General features: G+C 39.1%; 1 protein-coding gene across 2 annotated transcripts in view; it reads right to left on the reverse strand.

The window, feature by feature from the left end:
* Positions 1–20,280, reverse strand: part of SLCO5A1 (solute carrier organic anion transporter family member 5A1) — a 155,955-nt gene that overhangs the window by 13,120 nt on the left and 122,555 nt on the right. For both annotated transcript variants that reach the window (XM_025394118.1, XM_025394120.1), the window contains one exon: positions 17,510–17,708. In XM_025394118.1, coding sequence (XP_025249903.1) covers positions 17,510–17,708 — 199 coding nt within the window. The remainder of the gene's footprint in view (positions 1–17,509; positions 17,709–20,280) is intronic.

A 20,280-nucleotide genomic window follows, 5' to 3' on the forward strand; every position in this document is an offset into this window, starting at 1 on the left:
TGCTGAAGGTAGTCCTCCAAATAAGAGGATTGTGTTAACTCAAGAATCAATGTAAGTGTTAATTTTGAGTGAGGCACGGGGCCTCGATAGCAAATACCTTATAACTGCGTAGTCCACAATGTAAGCCTGAGAGTCACACCTTACATCTTAATATAAAAATGATGAAATTACAGAGCTAGAGAGATGGAGGCATCTCTGAGATTATCTGGCAAACTTGCTCACTTTAAAGAACGGGAAACTGTAAGAGGTATCACGGCAAGCCTCACAATCGCTGAGGCCTCAGGAAAACCAGCTCTGGGGAGACAGCAAAAAAGAAAACAAGAAGTAAAAACAACCACCTTGTTATCCAATCTTTGTTAAATCAATCACTCAGGGATCGATGCTTATGTAAAGTAATATATAACAGCAAGACAAACGATTGTTAAACATAATTCAAACTATTTCTGCGATAGGGTCATTACAGCTAAGTATGTAAGAACACAGTGGCCCTCAAAAACCACAACCACACCCCAGCAATTGTGTCCCATCACCCTGCCCCAAGACCTAAAGAACATCTGAACTTCCCCACCTAAACATACTTCTCCTACATACTTCTACTGGTCTCTATAAACCAAAGAGAAGTCTCCCAACTTTCTTAAGGGACTTCTGATTCTTTTTGAGTTTTTCTCTATTAAAAGATGTGACAAGTAGAAATCCATACATACTATGTTCAAGCCATAAAAGAACATGATTCCCACAGCACAGAGAGAGAGAGAGAGAGAGAGCCTCTTTAGCAAAATATACTAATAAACTAGAACAGTATCTTTCTTATAATTTCTTAATCTTCATCAATTTATCTCAGTCTTCAGGAAGACTTCAATGAGAATGTTTCTTTTCAACTCCACTTAAATTTTTGGTTTCATATTAGAACACTTCCTTGGCTATACAGAGCTACACAACTTCGGGTTTACAAATATTATTATCATCACCATAATCATCATTATCATTTAAAACTAACATCAGCAGAACCCTATTTTGATTCCATGAATTGCACCCTGAGATCTCAACATAAGTTGTCTCATTCATTCCTCATGAGAATTGTCATTATTATTGCCATGCTTCCATCTTTCAGACAAGGAAATTGAAGGTTTGAGGGGATAGGCACTGCCAAAGTCACACAACTAGTAAGGGTCAGAAATGGATTTAAACCCAATTTTATGTTTCACCACAGCATGCATCTGTAAGCCCCAACACTGGCAGGGAAGCTTTGTGTAACTGTCCCTCGTTTTACTTCCTCCAGCGCAGGTCTTCTGGGTGGCTTATTTCGCTTTCTTCTTCCTGGAGAAAGCTCTAAGGCAGCTTTTCCGGCGCTCTGCTTTTAAAGTTCTTGAGTGTGAGTCAGAAAGAGCTGGGTTCAATTTCATATCCACAATTCACAAGTGCTGTGAATTTCAGATTTTATATTTGTAAAACAGATATCAAAATATCAGTATCACACAGTTGTTGTGGGGGATTAGGCGGGTGAATGTATGGCCAGTGTCCAGCATTGTGCCTGGGACATAACACACACTAAGATATTGGCGTGCTATCTTTCCACACTTAACAGAAGCAGGAATGAATAGCAGTAACACAATCACAAACATGAGGAGTGCAAAAGGCTACTGTGACATTTTTCCTTTCAAAAAGAATAGTTTTTCATTTACTCCTACAGAGAATGGTGGGAAAAGAATTAGATGGAGATCTAGTTTCAGGCCTGACATTAAGTAGCTATGTGACCTTGGGCCAAATCTTTTCATCTATGGCTATTAAATACCCCTCCTGACTACACAAAGGAGAGCAAGAATAATCAACAAAGCGCAGTGTGTGATAGCATATGTGCTAGCATAGGTTTGGAAGAGGACTATATTCAAGGAAGGTTGTGATTATCGTGTCTAATTGTTATTTTTATCATTAAAGCTCCTTTCAGCTTTGTAGACAACAAATTTAAACCAAGTATAACTTGAAACTTATATGTAATAACCCACAATGTGTACAAACTATCTCTTTAAGTCCAAAATCATTTCAAATAAAATAATGTGTCACTTATATGCTTTTCAAAGTATCTTTATTTATTATTAAAGTAATACACACTCATTGTAGAAATTTTTTAAAATACACAAAGACAAAAAAATTAATCTTATGCATAGTGCTACACCCAGAGATATCCACTTTTAATGCTTTTAGTATATTTTGTTCTGGTCTTTTTTCAATGTACACATAGATTAACATTAATAACATATTGCTACCAAGATTGTATGTAAAGTTTTAAATTCTATTTTTTCTCCTCCTAACATTACATTATATTATGTTATGTTAATATGTTAATAGAACATATTTTAACATATGTGTAGTCATAATATAACATATGTTAATATAAGGGTATAGAAAGGTAAACTTGGTCCTAAGTTTAATAATACTCATAGGCATTTTTGAAATAAAAACTTATCATGTTTTAAGATATATACCTTACAGACTTCATGTTGATTTCTTTAGATCTTTGTTACAAACAAACTTGGCAGAAAGAAAATTTGCTTATACTTTATATCCCCTTGATACTCCTAAAACGAAGTAAAACAAATGTTGTTTGTGCCTCCAAATAGAGCCAACTAAAGATGAACTCATATATTTACACATAGAAATGAACTCTAAGCCTATCAATGAAAAGAACTAGGATAATCCAAAAACTTGTATATCTATGGTCTTTTAAGCAAACTTCCTTTCCCTCTAATTCTCAGAAACTTCCATTAAAATTAGTAATATCTATAATAAACGATTTTGAATGGTGCTAAAATATTTAAACAATGGAGAAAAAACTCTTAAGCAGATTAAGCTACCCATGAGACACAGGCAAGGAGATGAATGGTTTGAATGACATAATTGGAGAATTTAGGAATGACCTGGCCAGAAACGCCAGTCACCTGAGAGGGCTGGTCCACTATCTAAAGACACCATGTTGTCCTATGGTAAAATCCAGTGTGGTGAGGAGGAAGCTGAGTTGTGCCTGTGGCAAAGGTCTGAATTAACAGACTGTATTTATTTAATTTCTAGAGTCTGAATACGATGGGACAATAAAGCTATATTCAGAGAAGATGCTTTAGGGAAATATTTTGGAGCTGGGTGGGACTGAGTGAATCATTCCGTCCAACAGTCTCTGCCGGGAACAGAAAACTGAGAAAAATCTTCCTGGTCATTTGGTAGTTCAAGAAATTACCCTTGGAAAAGTTTCAGCTCAGTAGCTCAAGTCACCAAACCAGGTAATATAATAGATTTTGCTTTAAGTTCAAAAAGATGGTAACTGATAAATAACAGATAGTCGTAGACAGTAAGTAAATACTAAGTGATTTATCAGCACATACCACTGGTTAAAAAGTCTTTACACTGACCTCAGACTTAACCCCATTTTGAAAAATTATTTGAAGAAAAGGCAGAGTGAGGGGCAATAACTCACATTACACAATGTATTTATGTAAAGCATCACTTAACCAAAGTTTCATGGTCAATGCCAGCTCTTTCGGGTCCAAGGTGATTAGGACACACCTGTGTGAAGTACAGTCTGGCAGCCACAGAGACGAAGCAAAACACATTTCTTAATTAAAACTGGAGGAAAATTGTGGGTGCTGGGAATGCAATTACATGAGTTGGAAATGGGCCAGGATTTTGCTAGAGCTCTTAGGATCTTTCAAAATGAAAACTCATCAGATTTTTAAGTCTGAAGTTTCTATTTTATTTTATGAGGGTTAGAATACCTAACGTGAAATCTACCTCCTTAACAAAGTTTTAAGTGTACAATACAGTATTGTTGACTCTAGACATGATGTTGAACACCAGATCCCTAGAGCTTATTTACCTTGCTTGACTAAAACTGTATGGCTCCTGATTAGTAACGACCCATTTCCCAATCCCCCCAGCCTTGATGACCACCATTCTAACTCTTTGAGTCTATGAATTTGACTCTTTTAGATACCTCATGTAAGTAAAATCTGTGACCAGCTTTTTTCACTCAGCATGATGTCCTCAAGGTTCATCCATGTTGTTGTATATTGCAGAATTTCCTTCTTTTTTAAGGCTGAATAGTGTTCCATTGTACGTATATAATCATATGTCACTTAATGACAGGGACACATTCTGAGAAATACATCATCAGGTGATTTCATCGCTGTGCAAATGTCGTAGAATGCACTTACACAAACCTAAGTGGTCTAGCCTACTACACTCCTAGGCTCTACAGTATAGACTATTGCTCCCAGGCTACAAACCCGTACAGTGTGTTTGTGTACTGAATACTGTAGGCAATTATAACACAATGGCAAGGAGTTGTATGTCTAAACATAGGAAAAGTACAATAAAAATAAAGTATAAAAAATAAAAAATGATACACCTGTATAGGGCGTTTATCATGAATGGAGCTTGCAGGGCTAGAAGTTTCTCTGTGTGAGTGAGTGCATGGTGAGTGAGTGGTGAGTGAATGTGAAGGCCTAGGACATGACCGTGCACTGCTGTGGTCTTCATAAACACTGTACACTTAGGCTACACTAAACCCATTAAAAACCGCTGTTCTTTCTTCAATAATAAATGAACCTTAGCTTACTATAATTTTTTACTTTATACACTTTGTAATTATTTTTTAGCTTTTTGATTCTTTTGTAATAGCACTTGGCTTAAAGCACACATTGAACTGTGGTACAAAAGTATTTTTTCTTCATATCCTTATTCTAAAAGCTATTTTCTTTTTTTCTTTTTTTTTTTTTTTTACTGTTTTAACCTTTTTGTTAAAAACTATGACACAAACACACACATTAGCCTACACCTACACAGGGTCAGGATCATCAGTATCACTGTCTTACACCCGCATCTCTTGTCCCAAGATCTTCAGGGTCCATAACATGCATGGAGCTATCATCTCCTAAGACAGCAATGCCTTCTTTTAGAATACCTTCTGAAGGACCTGCTGGAGGCTGTTTCCCAGTTGACTTTTTTAATACGTAGAAAGAGTATGCACTAAAATAATGATTAAAAGTATAGTATAGTAAATGCATAAACCAATAAAAACAGATGCTTATTATCAAGTACTATGTACTCTACACAACTAGATGTGCTGTACTATATTGCAGGACTGCCAGCACAGTAGGTTTCTTTATAATAGCATCACTCCAAACTTGTGAGCAATACATTGCACTTCGACCCTATGACTACAACATCATTAGGCAATAGGAATTTTTCAGCTCCACTGCAATCTTACGCGATGACCATTGTATATGTGGCCCATCGTTGACTGAAACGTTGTTATGTGATGCATGAACAGACATTTTCTTTGTCCATTCACCTGGCTATAGACATTTAACTTGTTTCCATATCTTGGCTATCAAATCTGAATTTTCTAAAAAAAAACCACTAATAACACATCAGGTTCATTCTACAAAAAGACCGTGATTATGTTTTGGCTTCACAGGAAAAGCTCATTCTCCTAAAACATCCCAACTCCAACCCAGGCACTTAGGTGATTCACGAGTACTTGATACTAATCAAAAAAGGGTCAGTCATTAAGTCCTTTTAATGTTAGAAAATTCACCATGCCCGTAAACCTGAAGCCCTTCACATAAACTTTAATGAATAGAAATGACTTATATAGAATGTTTTCTTCTTTGTATTTTTTTCTTCTGTCAGAATAGTGTAATAATCAAAAGTATTGCAGCATTGCATCCAGAATCAAAGAAACTTAATTTCAAACCCTAGCTCAGCCATTTTCTAGCTGTGTGACTTCAAGCAAGTTATTTAACCTCTCTGAGACTTTATATCATTGAAATATCATTAAATAGTTATTATCAAGTGCTTACTATTTATGCATTTTATCCCATTTTATCCTCCCTATAACCCTAAGAGATAAGTACTATAATTGATCACATCTTAATGTTGAAGAAATTGAGGCACAGAAAGGTTAAAGAATTGGCCAAGTATCTTACTCAATCCTCACATCAATCCAACTAGATAGATACTATCTGTAGTCTCACCTTAAAAATGTAGAAACCAAGCCCAGAAAAGTCAAATAACTTGCCCATACCCAGACAGCCAGTATGTGGCAAGGCTAAGGTGAAAATCTAGACTGGCCAATGTGAGAGCCACAGAACAAATGCTGTAGGCATGCAGAGCACGTAGCATGACGCCTGTAACTCAGCTGCTCTGAAATATCAGAAAACCATGCAGTATTGAGAAGTAGATACATCCCCAATAGCTCACCCAGAAAGAAGGTTGTGTGTGCATGCAGTTGCATACACACATGAAATACACGATTTAAAACAGCACCTCAGTGAGGTGTTCAGAAAGAATGCAAACTCTGACATAAATCATCTAGATCTGATTCAGCTCCACTCCTTATTAACTGATGAGTTTGGATAAATCACTTAATTTCTCAGGTTCTTTAACTAAAACATAGATAATAACATAAACAGTACAGTGGTGTCGTAGGCATAAGACATGTGTAAGTGCCAATCACACTGAACCAAACATATACCTTACAAAGACTCCTCTCTTCACTGCCACTCCCTTCGTCTTTCTCTTTACTGACTTGAAAGGGGAAAAAAGCCACATGCAAGTCTTAAAATCATGCAGAACGAGAAACAGTTTTTAATAGGCAGGTCAGCCACATACTGTTGAGCAGGTTGTACACTGAACAAGGGCACCCAGCCAAGGGAGCAAAGTTAAAATGTAGCTCACACCCTGCTTGAAGAAAGAATTCCATTTTTGTTCACAAAAGGTATCTGCTACTCTAAAAGTGGCACGCCTATGCAGCTGCATCACCCAGTAGTGTTTTCATTAAGTCATTCTAGACTATATTCCTAGGACTTGGGAAACCAGAAAAATTCTCCATGGAAACTGGGTTATTCTTTTGCTACAATTTATAAACTTCCTTTAAAGTCAGACTGCAAATACTAAAACAATTGGGTCCTTGCCACAGTTTCTTAATCAGGTTACTTGTTCTAGATTGAATAAGTAGGAAAAGGTGTACCGTAATTCATGGATTTGATAATAAAGATGTAAATTTTCGTCGAGTTCATAAGAGTTGCAGCCTCACTATATGAGTAACATCCCTGAACTGAGATAGGTGCCAGACATTCATTCATCTATTAAAGAAGAAAATGGAATTGCTCTGCATGATCTAGAAGGAAAGGGAGTAGAGATAAGAAGCTAACTTTTTTCAGCATATTCAAAGTGCTAGATTCTGTGCTAGGAAATATGAGAACCTTCCCGATATCATTCTCATTATCAAAACTACAAATATTTGTTTAAAATATTCACATAATTTAAACTACAGGTTGCCAGGCATGGTGGCTCACATCTGTAATCCCAGCACTTTGGGAGGCCGAGGCAGGCAGATCTCCTGAGGTCAGGAGTTCAAGACCAGCCTGGCCAACATGGTGAAACCCCACCTCTACTAAAAAATACAAAAATTAGCCGGGCATGTTGGTGGGTACCTGTAATCTCAGCTACTCAGGAAGCTGAGGCAGGGAGAATTGCTTGAACCCAGGGGGCGGAGGTTGCAGTGAGCTGAGATTGTGCCACTGCACTTTAGCCTGAACAACAGAGCGAGATTCCGTCTCAAAAATAAAAAATAAAAAAACGAAAGGTTGAGGATGAGAGGAGGAGACATTGACTTCTCTCTTTTTTTTTTTTTTTAACCCTTCTGTGCTACTTTAATGTTTTCAACCGAATGTATGAGTAATTATGCTGGTAACCAGGAGAGATGAACTTTAATTATGCTTGTAACCAGGAGAGACTGACATTATCACCAGTTTTAAATATGAGAAACCCAAGACTCAACAAATATTATGTAACTTTTTTGCAAGGTCACACGGTTAGAAAATGATGGAGCCAGTACTTGCCTTTGAAAACAATACTGTGTGAGACAAATGAGTTGGAGGGGATGGAAGAAAGAAGTTCAGAAAGTTCACTCTTCATAACTTCATCTGTAACTAACATGGGCCACTTGGCTGTCTGCTAAGAAAAACAAGACCGGGGCATGATAAAGGACTTGAAGAAATGGGTTCAAATATAAAAACAGAGCCACCATCATGGGCATGAGAAGGAAAGCTGACTGAGATGAAGTAAATGGATTGCTCAGCAAAGATGAGGGCCTGCTAAGATTGGAACTCATAAATTTGTAATGGAGCCAATCAGCACAATTATATAATTTTTCCCAGGAGTGCTGGGCAAGCCCAGCCGCAGTTGATTCCAGATGGATGAGGCAGGTGTGGTGTTAAGCCGGGGTTTTAAGAATCTTAAGGAGACTTGCTGTTTAAAAGCAGGTAAGACATGGACTGTGCCTTCCGTTCCCTTCTGAGAACACACTTGAAATAAAAGCAGAGTAGGGTTAAAAGGAAAGCGTGACACCAAACTTCACAAAAATGGCAAGTAGATAGGGATGGGTTTATGTGAAACAGGCAGAGGCTGCCTTGGAGGAATAGGAGCCAGCCTGCCCGATCAAATCTCCATGGGTTCTGAGCTCAAAGTGAGCAGATGCGACAGAGGGCAAAAGTGAGAGGTGGAGAAACCACTGTGGGCCTCCCTGGAGCTCTAAGGAAGAGAAAATTGCATCAGTGAGCCCTTCCATTCTCATTTATCCATTCCCTCCCATCTCCAATTTACGGCCCAGACATTCTTCAGGACGTGCTTCTCTAAGGAAACTGGAAGAAATGTAAAAAGCTAAACTTCTACTCTAGATGTTGACAACTCTGAATAAAATCCCCTCATTCTTGGATTTGAGGTAGAGGGAGAGGAAAGACACCATCTGAGATATGCTAGGCTGAGTATTGTCACCTGCAAAGCCCAGAATAAACAAACAGAAAAATTGATTCTTCAAAACAAAATGATAAAATGCAAGGCACAAAAAAAAAGTAAAAAAAAAAAAAAAAAAAGATTATAATTGTATGTGCAGAGAGATCTGAGAAGACATTATTCCATAAAACAACACCAGAATGCTATGAAAAGGGATCACTCAGAACACAGCAAAGAAAAAAATCCTCAAAATAAAAAATGTACATAAAGATAGAAAACAAGGCTTAAAAAAATCTCTCAGAGCAAAAGACAAAAGCATGCAATATGAGAGAATAAATTAAAATTAAACACACAGGCAACCAGTCCATACGTTCCAACATCTGATTAGCAGGAGTACTAGAGAACACAGGAAAAAGAGAAAGAGTTTAAAAAAAAAAAAAGACGTGTTGCATTAAAAGGGTTCAGAAAGTGCCTAGTACAATGAATGAACAAAGCCCTATGCCGAGGCACTCATTCATTCGTTCATTCATTCATTCACACAACAAATATCGTACATGTTTTAGACGGTGAGGATGCAACTGTTATATAGATAGCTGGGCCGGGCATGGTGACTCATGCCTATAATCCCAGCTACTCAGGAGGCTGAGGCAGGAGAATCGCTTGAACCTGGCAGTTGGAGGTTGCAGGGTTGCAGTGAGCCAAGATTGTGCCACTGCACTCCTGCCTGGATGACAGAGCGATATTCTGTTTCCAAAAAATTATATATATATATACAGCTCTACAAACTGTGCCCAAGGAGCTCATATTTTAGACAGATGGGACAAAAGCAAAGCAAATCATTAAATGAGATCATTTCAGATAATGTTAAGTGCCATGAGGAAACCACGGAGAAATAATGTAATCAAGAGTGGGGGAACAGTGGGCTCCCCTAGATTGGGCAGAGATGGAAAGCCTCTCTGAGAAGGTGGCATTGGGATTATAAGAAGCCTCCAGCCATGACAAAATCTGAAGGTAAAGCATTCCTTATGAAATTTCACACCACCTTGAAAAAAAGTATTCTGAAAACTTCCAAATAAAGTTAGCCACAAAGAAATGAGAACTAAGGCTGAAATTACATTTCTTTCTTTTTTTTTTTTTTTTGAGACGGAGTCTCGCTCTGTTGCCCAGGCTGGAGTGCTGTGGCCGGATCTCAGCTCACTGCAAGCTCCGCCTCCTGGGTTTACGCCATTCTCCTGCCTCAGCCTCCCGAGTAGCTGGGACTACAGGCGCCTGCTACCTCGCCCGGCTAGTTTTTTTGTATTTTTTAGTAGAGACGGGGTTTCACCGTGTTAGCCAGGATGGTCTCGATCTCCTGACCTCGTGATCCGCCCGTCTCGGCCTCCCAAAGTACTGGGATTACAGGCTTGAGCCATGGCACCCAGCCGAAATTACAGTTCTTATCAGCAACAGAAATGCTAGATGACAAATAAAGCAATGGTTTCAAAGTCCCCAGAAAGATACTTTTTTTATTTTTACTCGTTTGTTTTAATTCATTTTTTTAAACTTATTTTAGGTTCAGGGGTACATGTGCAAGTTTGTTATATAGGTAAATTGTGTGTTAAGGGGGTTTGGTGGACAGATCATTTCATCACTCAGGTAATCAGCATAGTACTCAATGGGCAGTTTTTCAATCCTCTCCCTCCTCCCACCCTCTGGTGTTAGGCCCCAGTGTCCATTGTTCCCTTCTTTGTGTCCATGTGTACTCAATGTTTAGCTTCCACTTACAAGTGAGAACACGCGCTATTTGGTTTTCTGTTCCTGTGTTAGTTTGCTTAGGATAATGGCCACTAGCTCCATCCATGTTGCTGCAAAGGACATGGTCTCATTCTTTTTTATGGCTGCATAGTATTCCATGGTGTATATGTACCACATTTTCTTTATGTAGTCTCTCATTGACGGCCATTTAGATTGATTCCATGTGTTCGCTATTGTGAATCATACTACAATGAACATATGTGTGCATGTGTCTTTATGGTACAATGATTCATATTCCTTTGGATATATAACCAGTAATGCGATTGCTGGGTTGAATGGTAATTCTGTTTTAAGTTCCTTGAGAAACCATCGAACTGCTTTCTACAATGGCTAAACTAATTTACACTCCCACCAGCAGTGTATAAGCATTTCCTTTTCTCCACAACCTTGTCAGCGTCTGTTATTTTATTACTTTTTAATAATAGCCATTCTGACTGATGTGAGATGGCATCTCACTGTGGATTTGATTTGCATTTCTCCGGTGACTAGTGATGTTGAGCATTTTTTCATATGCTCGTTGGCTGTGTGTAGTCTTCTTTTGAAAAGTACCTTCTCATGCCCTTTGCCCACTTTTCAATGGGGCTGATAATTTTTTAACCTAGAATTCTATGCCTGCTTAAACTACCACTAAAGAACAAAGATACTTTAATATGCTCACAGGCTCAGAAAGACTTCCTTCCCATGTACCCTTTCCATGGAAGTTATCTAAGGTTTTTTCTGGCAAAATGAGGAGTTACCAAATAAATAAACAAACAAAAACTAGTGGATACAACTGAGGAAACTTCTGAAAGGAGGACCCAGGGTGTAAGTTATGTCAACTGAGCAAGCAGTCCAAAGTGAAGCAGGAGGATGGAGTTCAGGGAAACAGGAAGATTCAGTAAAACAGGAAGCATGATTGAGAACTTAGAAAAACATATGGGCATGATCAAGGCAAGCAGCAAGAGAAAGAAGAGGCCCTTAGACCTCAAGGACAGTAATACAAGAAAGATGTGGTCCAACTATGACACCATTTTAAGCAAATTCCCATCCCTTCTCTACTTAGGTAACTGCTCCTTCCCTCATACTCCCTGTTTTCTGGAGAAAATGAACCAAAGGCTCTGGCTTAAAAGCACCACACATAAAGGAGAAGTTCAGTGAGATGCTAGAATGATGACAGGGAACTTAGGTAAAAGCCTGCAAAATGAACAGTGAGGACCCAGGCCCATTCCCCCGACTCTCAGCTCTAGGATGCCAGCAGCAAGGCTTACAACCCTGTAGTCCTCCCCAGCAGGGCCCCAGCAGGAGAGAAAGGAGCATCTGTCTCTTGAGGAACTGAAGCACCTCAGAGGTAAGCCCTTGGGTCCTGACACTGCAGCACCCTGATGAAAACTCCAGTTGCATCCACCTTCCACAGCGAGACCTACCAGATAACAAGCCCTACCCTCATACACACACAGCAACTGCTCAGCTTTTTAAGTTCTCATTCTTCAATACCAAGAGCACGCTAAGGATCAACAGAAATTTGAACAGAGCTGCTAACACAATCAAGACAGCAAAATAAACAGAAAGTAGGCTCTCATAGGACACAGAGACAAATTAGGAAAGAAAAGGAAATCTAAATAATGTTGGAAAAGTAAAAGAAAATATTCCACTCATGAAGCAAGATGGTTAGAAACAAGGGACAATCTGAAATCAAGCAAGAATTTTGAAATTAAAAATATGATAGGCTGGGTGAGGTGGCTCACACCTGTAATCCCAGCATTTTGGGAGGCCAAGGTGGGCAGACTGCTTGAGCGCAGAAGTTCAAGACCAGCATAGGCAACATAGAGTGACCCCATCTCTACAAAAAATTATCCCAGTGTAGTGGTGGACACCTGTAGTCCCAGCTACTCAGGTGGATGAGGGGGAAGGATCACTTGAGTCCAGGAGGCTGAAATTGCAGTGAGCCATGATCGTGCCACTGCACTCCAGCCTGAGTGACAGAGCAAGATCCTATTTCAAAAAAATAAAAATGACAGCCAAAATAAAGAATTCAACAGAGGACTTAGAAGATAAAATGCAAGAAATCTTTTTAAAAAGTAGAACAGAAAAGGACATATGAAATGATGATAAATAATAAGGAAAGGAGGATATGAGAGTAATTTGGCTGTGACACCTGCCACCACATTGATTATCAGAGTTGATTCGGCTGATCTGGCTGAATAGACGGGTGTCCCCTGCCTCCCTCACCGCTCCACCTGTGTCCCTCCTGAACCTGCACACTTGGTCAAAGAGGACAACCTTCTCTGATAGAGGAGGATCATTCTTTGGTCAAAGGCATACAAAAAGTTGCTAGTACCTCCAAACAAGAATAAGAACAGGAGAGATCAATGAAAGGGAGAAAGAAAAAAATGGCAAGGAGAAAAAAGAAAGTTTAAAAACAGACCTGTAAAATATAGTCTCCAGTCAGAAAGAGCTCACCACGTGCCTAGCAAAAAATCAAAATGATCCATCTCAAAACACATCATAGTGAAATTCTGAAATACTAGTAATAAAAGGAAGCTCCCAGGAAGGAAAAATACATCTGCTACAAAGCATTGGGAAAAAGAAAAGCCAGACTTCCAACAAGAGCATTAGAAATTAGATGACAATGGGGCAAAAACTTCAAAACTCTGAGTAAAATTGACTCATCCAAAATTTCAGCCAAATTGGCAATCAAATGTAACAGTGTGTGTGTGTGTGTATATGTCTATATATAATATTTATCAATATATATAATAAAAAGTCTCCCAAAAAAACAAAGTTACAGCCTATACAGCCTTTTTGTAGCTACTGGAGGATGTGCTCCATCAAAATGAGGGAGTAAATCAAGAAAGAGGACTCCACAGAGTCCAAAAAACAAAGGATCAATACAGAGAGAGGCAGAGGAATTCTCAGGATGACAGCCGGGCAGTCAGTCCAGAAACATTGTGTCCAGATGAGAGTAGGGGGACTGTGGGACCTGCATAGATGACTCCAAGGAGTGGGCAAATGGAACCATGAGCTTATCAAATAGGTGGAAGGTCATGTTGAGACATTTTTTGAGCTCTCAGAGGGTGTGGGAAACTAGATGCAGATTCAAAGAAAACAAAGTAAATGAAAATAAGGTAATTATTAATTCCAGGAAATTAATTCCAGAAAATCAGTGTTACACAAATAAGGAAATCTAATCACGATACTGTAAACCAAAAATAAAATTCTAAGGCCCCCCAACGAACTGAATGGACTTCCTCCTCAGCCAGGGCTCTTTTAAAATTTAACCTGAGATACCAGTTCAGACCAGGATGAGAAGTGGGGAATCTGGCATGCCTCATTATACCTCTCCAACATTAACATCAACATCAACACAAACTTGAAGTCTGATAAGAAACATTTCACAGCCTATTCTCTCTGAAGCCTGCTACTGGAAGGCTTCCTCTGCAAATAAGAACTTGGGTCCCCACAGTCCTTCATCTCAACCCAGACATTCTTTCCTACGGATCCCAGGTCTTCAGATAAAGTCAACCAATTGTCATCCAGGAAATTTTTTAATCTACCTATAAGCTGGAGGCCCCTGCTTCGAGTTGTCCCACTTTTCTGGACCAAACCAATGTACTTCTTAAATGTATTTGATTGAAGTCTCATGTCTCCCTAAAATGTATAAAACCAAGCTGTACCCCAACCTCCTTGGGCACATGTTCTCAGGACCTCCTGAGGGCTGTGTCCCAGGCCACGGTCATTCATATTTGGCTCAGAATAAATCTCTTCAAATATTTTACAGAGTTTGACTCTTTTCATTGACAATACATATGTCATAAATTTAACATGAAAATACCAAGAAAGGATTTGACCACAATTTGTAAAGTGAAGCTCCTCATTTGCCAAGCTAGGAAGTCACAAATAATACCTTAGTTTGATTAATTTATATAGTATTTCTGAAAAATACAGAGATACATTGCAAAAGAAACAGCTAAAAAGAATTTAAAATTATTGCCCCTGCAAATCAGAGTTAGTCATAAGACTGCTGTGTTTTTGTTATGAACTTTTTAATTCTATTTATGTTCTCTAATTTTAATAAAAAAATAATTTGATAGAAATAGAAATTATTCTTAATTTATTAGTGATGACTAATGACAAGAGCTAGCCTTCAGTGCCTCACATTAGCTGAGAGCTTTACACATGTTACATACATAACCCTTGCCCACAACCTTCTAAGATTGTTGCTAACATCACCCCAATTTACAGAGGTAGATATTGAGGTTTAGCGTTAAGCAACCAGCCAAGCGGAGTCAAGATCCAAATTCTAATTCCACTTCAGAACCTGAGTTCTTATTCTATACTGCTTGTCCATTTTTGAAGACTTTATTTTTTGTGCCATCCTATTAGGCACTATCAAGAAGCCACATACCCAGTGCACGCATCTTACGCATACACACACCGATGTCTTCTGGTAGAAAAAATAACCCCCAGGACAAAAGATGGCACAGTATTCTGTAATCTAAATAAACTCTGATTTGTTATTCCTTCTCCTCACCCCCAAACATTCTAAATTGGCTAGATGAAATCAAAGCTTTTGTTATTCAAATGCAAAGTGGAACATTTTATAACATAAAACTCCACTGAGAAACAAAAGGAAACAGAAGTGTTTCTTGGCACCAAGCACCAAAACTTGGACAATGAAGGTCTGTTAAATGAGCAGATCCTAACAAAAATACATGTAGTTAAGAAGTAAAGGTTGGCTGGGCACAGTGGCTCACGCCTGTAATCCCAGCACTTTGGGAAGTTGGGGCGGGAGGATCATTTGAGCTCAGGAGTTTGAGACCAGCGTGGGCAACAAAGTAAGACCTCGTGTCTACAAAAAATACAAAAACTTAGCCAGACATGGTGGTGCATGCCTGGAGACCCTCTCTACTCGGGAGACTGAGGATAGAGGATCCCTGGAACCTGGGAGGTTGAGGCTGCAGTGAGCCATGAGTACACCATTGCACTCCAGTCTGGGGGACACAGAGAGACTCTGTGTCAAAAAGAAAAGAAAAAAGAAAAGAAATAAAAGTTAAGGTTTTCATAACTCTCACAGAAGAGCTTTCCACCTTCTTTTGGTGAGGCTGTGGGGAAAACAGCACTCATATCCATTGCTGGTGAGGGCAAAAATTGGTACAATACCTGTGGAGGTAATTTAGTACTATTTATTCAATCTCACTTCTGAGAATTTATCCTGTACATACAGAGCACACAAGAGAAGTGATAAATGCCTTGAAGTTATTTATTGCAGCATTGCTTTTAACAACTAAAAATTAACTGGGCACGGTGCCATGTGCCCATAATCCCAGCTATCTGGGAGGCTGAGACAGCAGGCTCACTTGTGACCAGGAGTTCGAGACCAGTCTGGGCAACATAGTGAGACATAGACATAGTGAGACCATGTCTATAAATATATAGATAAATAAATAAATAAATACAATTAAAGATTAGGAACAACCCACTGCCCACCAAATGGGGGCAGGTTAAACACAAAGTGGAATATAATGGAACGCTATGCAGCGGTTAAAGGTAGTACTCATGGGCACAGACACTGTAGCCAGATTGCTTGAGGTTAAGTCTTGGGTTCTGGGCAGTGCCACACTGGAGGCAGCCACCCTGGATGACAAGATTCTACTGTGAAATTCTAAGGGATTTTGTCAATTGTTTGTTTAACACAACTATTTTTAAAAATTAAATTATATAAACATATAATTAAATGATATTAAAGACAAGGATAATAAATACGTAAAATTCATCACCTTCTAATTATTTTACTATTATCTATGCTGTTGTCTAGGCTATTTAAGTCTATTCCACCTGTATGATAGAAACATTATACAATGGTGTGTGACTGAGCACCTCCTCCCAACTCAGTGTTCAGGGTCGACAAGTTGATGACGTGAAATCATCCACAGGGGTGTATTTACATCTCAGAATTGACAAATGCTACAAATCAAGGCTTTTGTTTACTTTTTACTTTTGGTATAAATGGGTTACCACTATGTTGCCCAGGCTAGTCTTGAACTCCTGGTCTCAAGTTATCCTCCTGCCTCAGCCTCCCCCAAGTGCTGGGGTTACAGGTCTGGGCCACCGCACCGGCCATGAGCCTTTTTTAGAGAGCCACTTAAACATTTGTCATCAGTCCACTGGTTACATGTGATCGGTACCTCCGTTTTGCTATCTGTAAACTCAGGATGATAACAGTACCTATTTGATAGGGTTATTGAGAGGATTCATGGATTAACACATGTCAAGCACTTAAGAGAATGCTCAGCCTGCAATACAGTCACGGTAAAGGGGAGTTATGCTTCAGATTGTTACTACCAATACAGAAAGATCTCCAAGCTATATTGTTCCATTTTTTAAAAGCTCAGCAAAGCATGTATGAATGCTCTATTTTAGATACAAAAGAGGGACAATTGAAAATACATATCCACAGTGTCTTCAATAAAGAAGCCTTGGAAGGATATGCAAAAAATGAATGAAAGGGGTTACCTGTTTCATCTTCGGTTGGAGGAATGGGAAGAGCTAGGTGGATGGAGGACTTGAGTAAGAGCAAGAGGTTTCAACGTACCTTGTATTTCCATTGAATTTTATGTTTTTGAGCTACAGAAACACATTCCCCATTCAAAACATTAAAATAAAAACTGAACAATTTTCATTAATCCAATGAGCATTTCATCCTCATCTGATGTAATTAAAATGCTATGAAAGTCCCTCTGTGAGGGTCAGAAGGGGCACAGAGGAAGAGGAGACCCTGGCTTCTGCTCTGCAGGAGTGCATGCTCCACTTGGAGAGGCAGAGCACACAGAGAACACACAGGGAGAACAGCTTGGAGGGAGGGGTGCGAGTCTGACTGCAGATGCACAAACACCATGGGGCTTTGCACCTCCATCATGCAGATACGATGCGGTTCTTAAGAGGTACTTACCCTGTTGTATAAGGGATGTTTATGCCCCCTAGATTAATGCTTTCACATCCAACAATAAATAGGGTTGAAAAACACAGTAAAGACACACCACTGCAGATCATTGCTAGTTTTGCAGATTCTCTGGCACCAAGTTTCAATTTTTTGATAATGTAGCCTCCGAGGACAATACCAACACCAGCACTGGGAACGATAATAACCCCTGGGGAGAAGAGAAGGAGAGGATTAATTTGAACTCATGTACACTATTATTCATCTTATCTATTCTATCTCTTGCTCAGTAGTACTAAGGTAAAGAATCAAAAATTACTGTAATCAATACATCTTCATTGTGTGTGATTTTATAGTATAATATTATTTTCAACACATACAATCAACAATGGACTCACATCCAGATTTCAATAAAAACTTTTATACAGCAATAAAATAAAGACAAGCAACCCATTACAAAAGTGAATAAAACTTGAGTAAGTTCTTCACCAAAGACAAAATCCAGACAAACAATAAACACGTGAAAGGGGGTCAACCTCATTATACAGAAGGAAATACAGATGATGCACCTAACATAGAAATGATAAATACTCAGGCGACAGGTACCCTAAATACCCCAATTTGATCATTACACATTCTATGCATGTCACAACATTCCACGTGTACCTCATAAATATGTATGAATGTAATGTATAAAATAATTTTTTTAATTTGAAAACCACAGTGAAATACCACTACACACCAATCATGTTGGTGAAAATTGTAAAGTCTAACAATACCACACGTTAAAGATGGAACGTAATGGGAACTCTCAACACATTGGCAGGATGTAAATCTCAACACTCACTTTGAAAAACAGTTTGGCATTATCTGGTAGAGTTGAAGATATACACACCCTGTGGCAATCAATTCCATTCTTGAATCTATACCCTGAAAAAACTTGTGCACGTGGGTACCAAAAGAAGTGGACAAGATATTTGAAGCACTGTAATAGTAAAAAACTGGAAATAAACCAAATGTCCATTAATAAATATATCATGTATAGTATATCTATATAAAGGAGTGCCTCTATACACTCATTAAATGGAAAGAAACATAGCTACATACAGCTTTGTATGATGAATTATACAAAGACAATGATGAACAGAAGGAACCAAATGCAACAGAATGCACATGACATGACTACGTTGGTATGAAGTTCAACAACTTGTAAAATTAACAGCATTGTCTGGGAATGCGCAAACAGGTAGTACAACTATGAAGAAAAACCAGGAGTAATTAACACAAAAGCCAAGATAGTATAGGGATTCATGGTATCAGGAAGGGATGCAGGAGGTTCCTCTGGTGCTGAAAATACTTCTTGCCATGACCTGGGTAATAGTTACTGCTGTGGTCTGAATGTTTGTGTCCCCAAAAAGTTCACATGATGAAATCCTAATCCCCAAGGTGATTAGGAGGTGGGACCTTTGGAAGGTGATTAGGTCACAAGAGTGGGAGGCCTGATGAATGGGATTCGTGCCGTTATAAAAGAGGCCTGAAAGAGCTACCTCACCTTTCCATGTGAAGTTACATGGTGGGAGGTCACATGTGAGAAGACAGCCTTCTATGAGAAATTGGGCCCTCCTTCACCACACAGGGCCAGGGCCTTGTTATTGGACTTCCCAACCTCCAGAACAGTGAGAAACAAATTTCTGTTGTTTAGCATTCACCCAGTCTATGGTAATTTTGTTACAGTTACCTGAATGAACTAAGGCAGTTACACTGTGTTCACTTTATAATAATTTCTAAATTATGTTTAATGTACTTCTGGGTAAGTTATTTTTCATTGTAAAAAAATAAAGAAATTGGCCAGATGTGGTGGCTCACACCTGTAATCCCAGCACTTTGGGAGGCTGAGGTTGGCAGATCAGTTGAGGTCAGGAGTTTGAGACCAGCCTGGCTAACATGGCAAAACCATGTCTCTACTAAAACTACAAAAATTAGGCAGGTTTGGTGGTGCACACCTGTAATCCCAGCTACTGAGGAGGCTGAGACAGGAGAATCGCTTGACTGAACCCTGGAGGCAGAGGTTGCAGTAAGCCAAGATCGTGCCGCTGCATTCCAGTCTGGGTGACAGAGTGAGACTCCATCTCAAAAAAATAAAATAAAATAAAGAAATAATTATGGTGCCTGCCCCCAAGAACCTTACAATCTAAAAGAGAAACAAACAACTTAATAGAAATTAGAATACAATAAAATAATTATACGAAGTGCAGGGAGAGAGTCTTCCCTGAATGAAATCTGGGAGGGTTTCACACAAGTGGCAGTATTTGAGTTGATTCTCAATAGGTGAGACAGAATCTGCCCAAAGGACCAGCACAGAGACTATCCTACACAAAGAAAATATCTGCACAAAGAAAATACATGCACAGAGGCATGAAATAATGAAATTGAGGATTCAAAGCAATACAAAATATTGAGTATGGAAAGGAAGCAGCTGGGAGGTGGAAAGACCTGGAGAAGAGAGTTAGGGAAAACGGAGACCATGAAAGACCATGGAAAGGAGCTCAGGTTGTATTTCTGATCATGGAGGCCGCTGAAGAATTCTGAGCTGCGGTTGACAGGATGGAAGCTCTGTATTACAAAGATCAATCTTGAAACGACATGCAAGACAGCTTAGATGGGGTCAAAACTCAAGTCAGAGAAGTGGTCAGGGGGATGACTGCAAAGGTCCTTGTGAGCCACAGTAGGGCCCTACAAAGATGGCCCAATAAATTAGATAAGGACAGGGAGAGAGGAAGGAT

This window comes from Theropithecus gelada, chromosome 8, assembly GCF_003255815.1.
Source record: "Theropithecus gelada isolate Dixy chromosome 8, Tgel_1.0, whole genome shotgun sequence".
Lineage (NCBI taxonomy): Eukaryota > Metazoa > Chordata > Mammalia > Primates > Cercopithecidae > Theropithecus > Theropithecus gelada.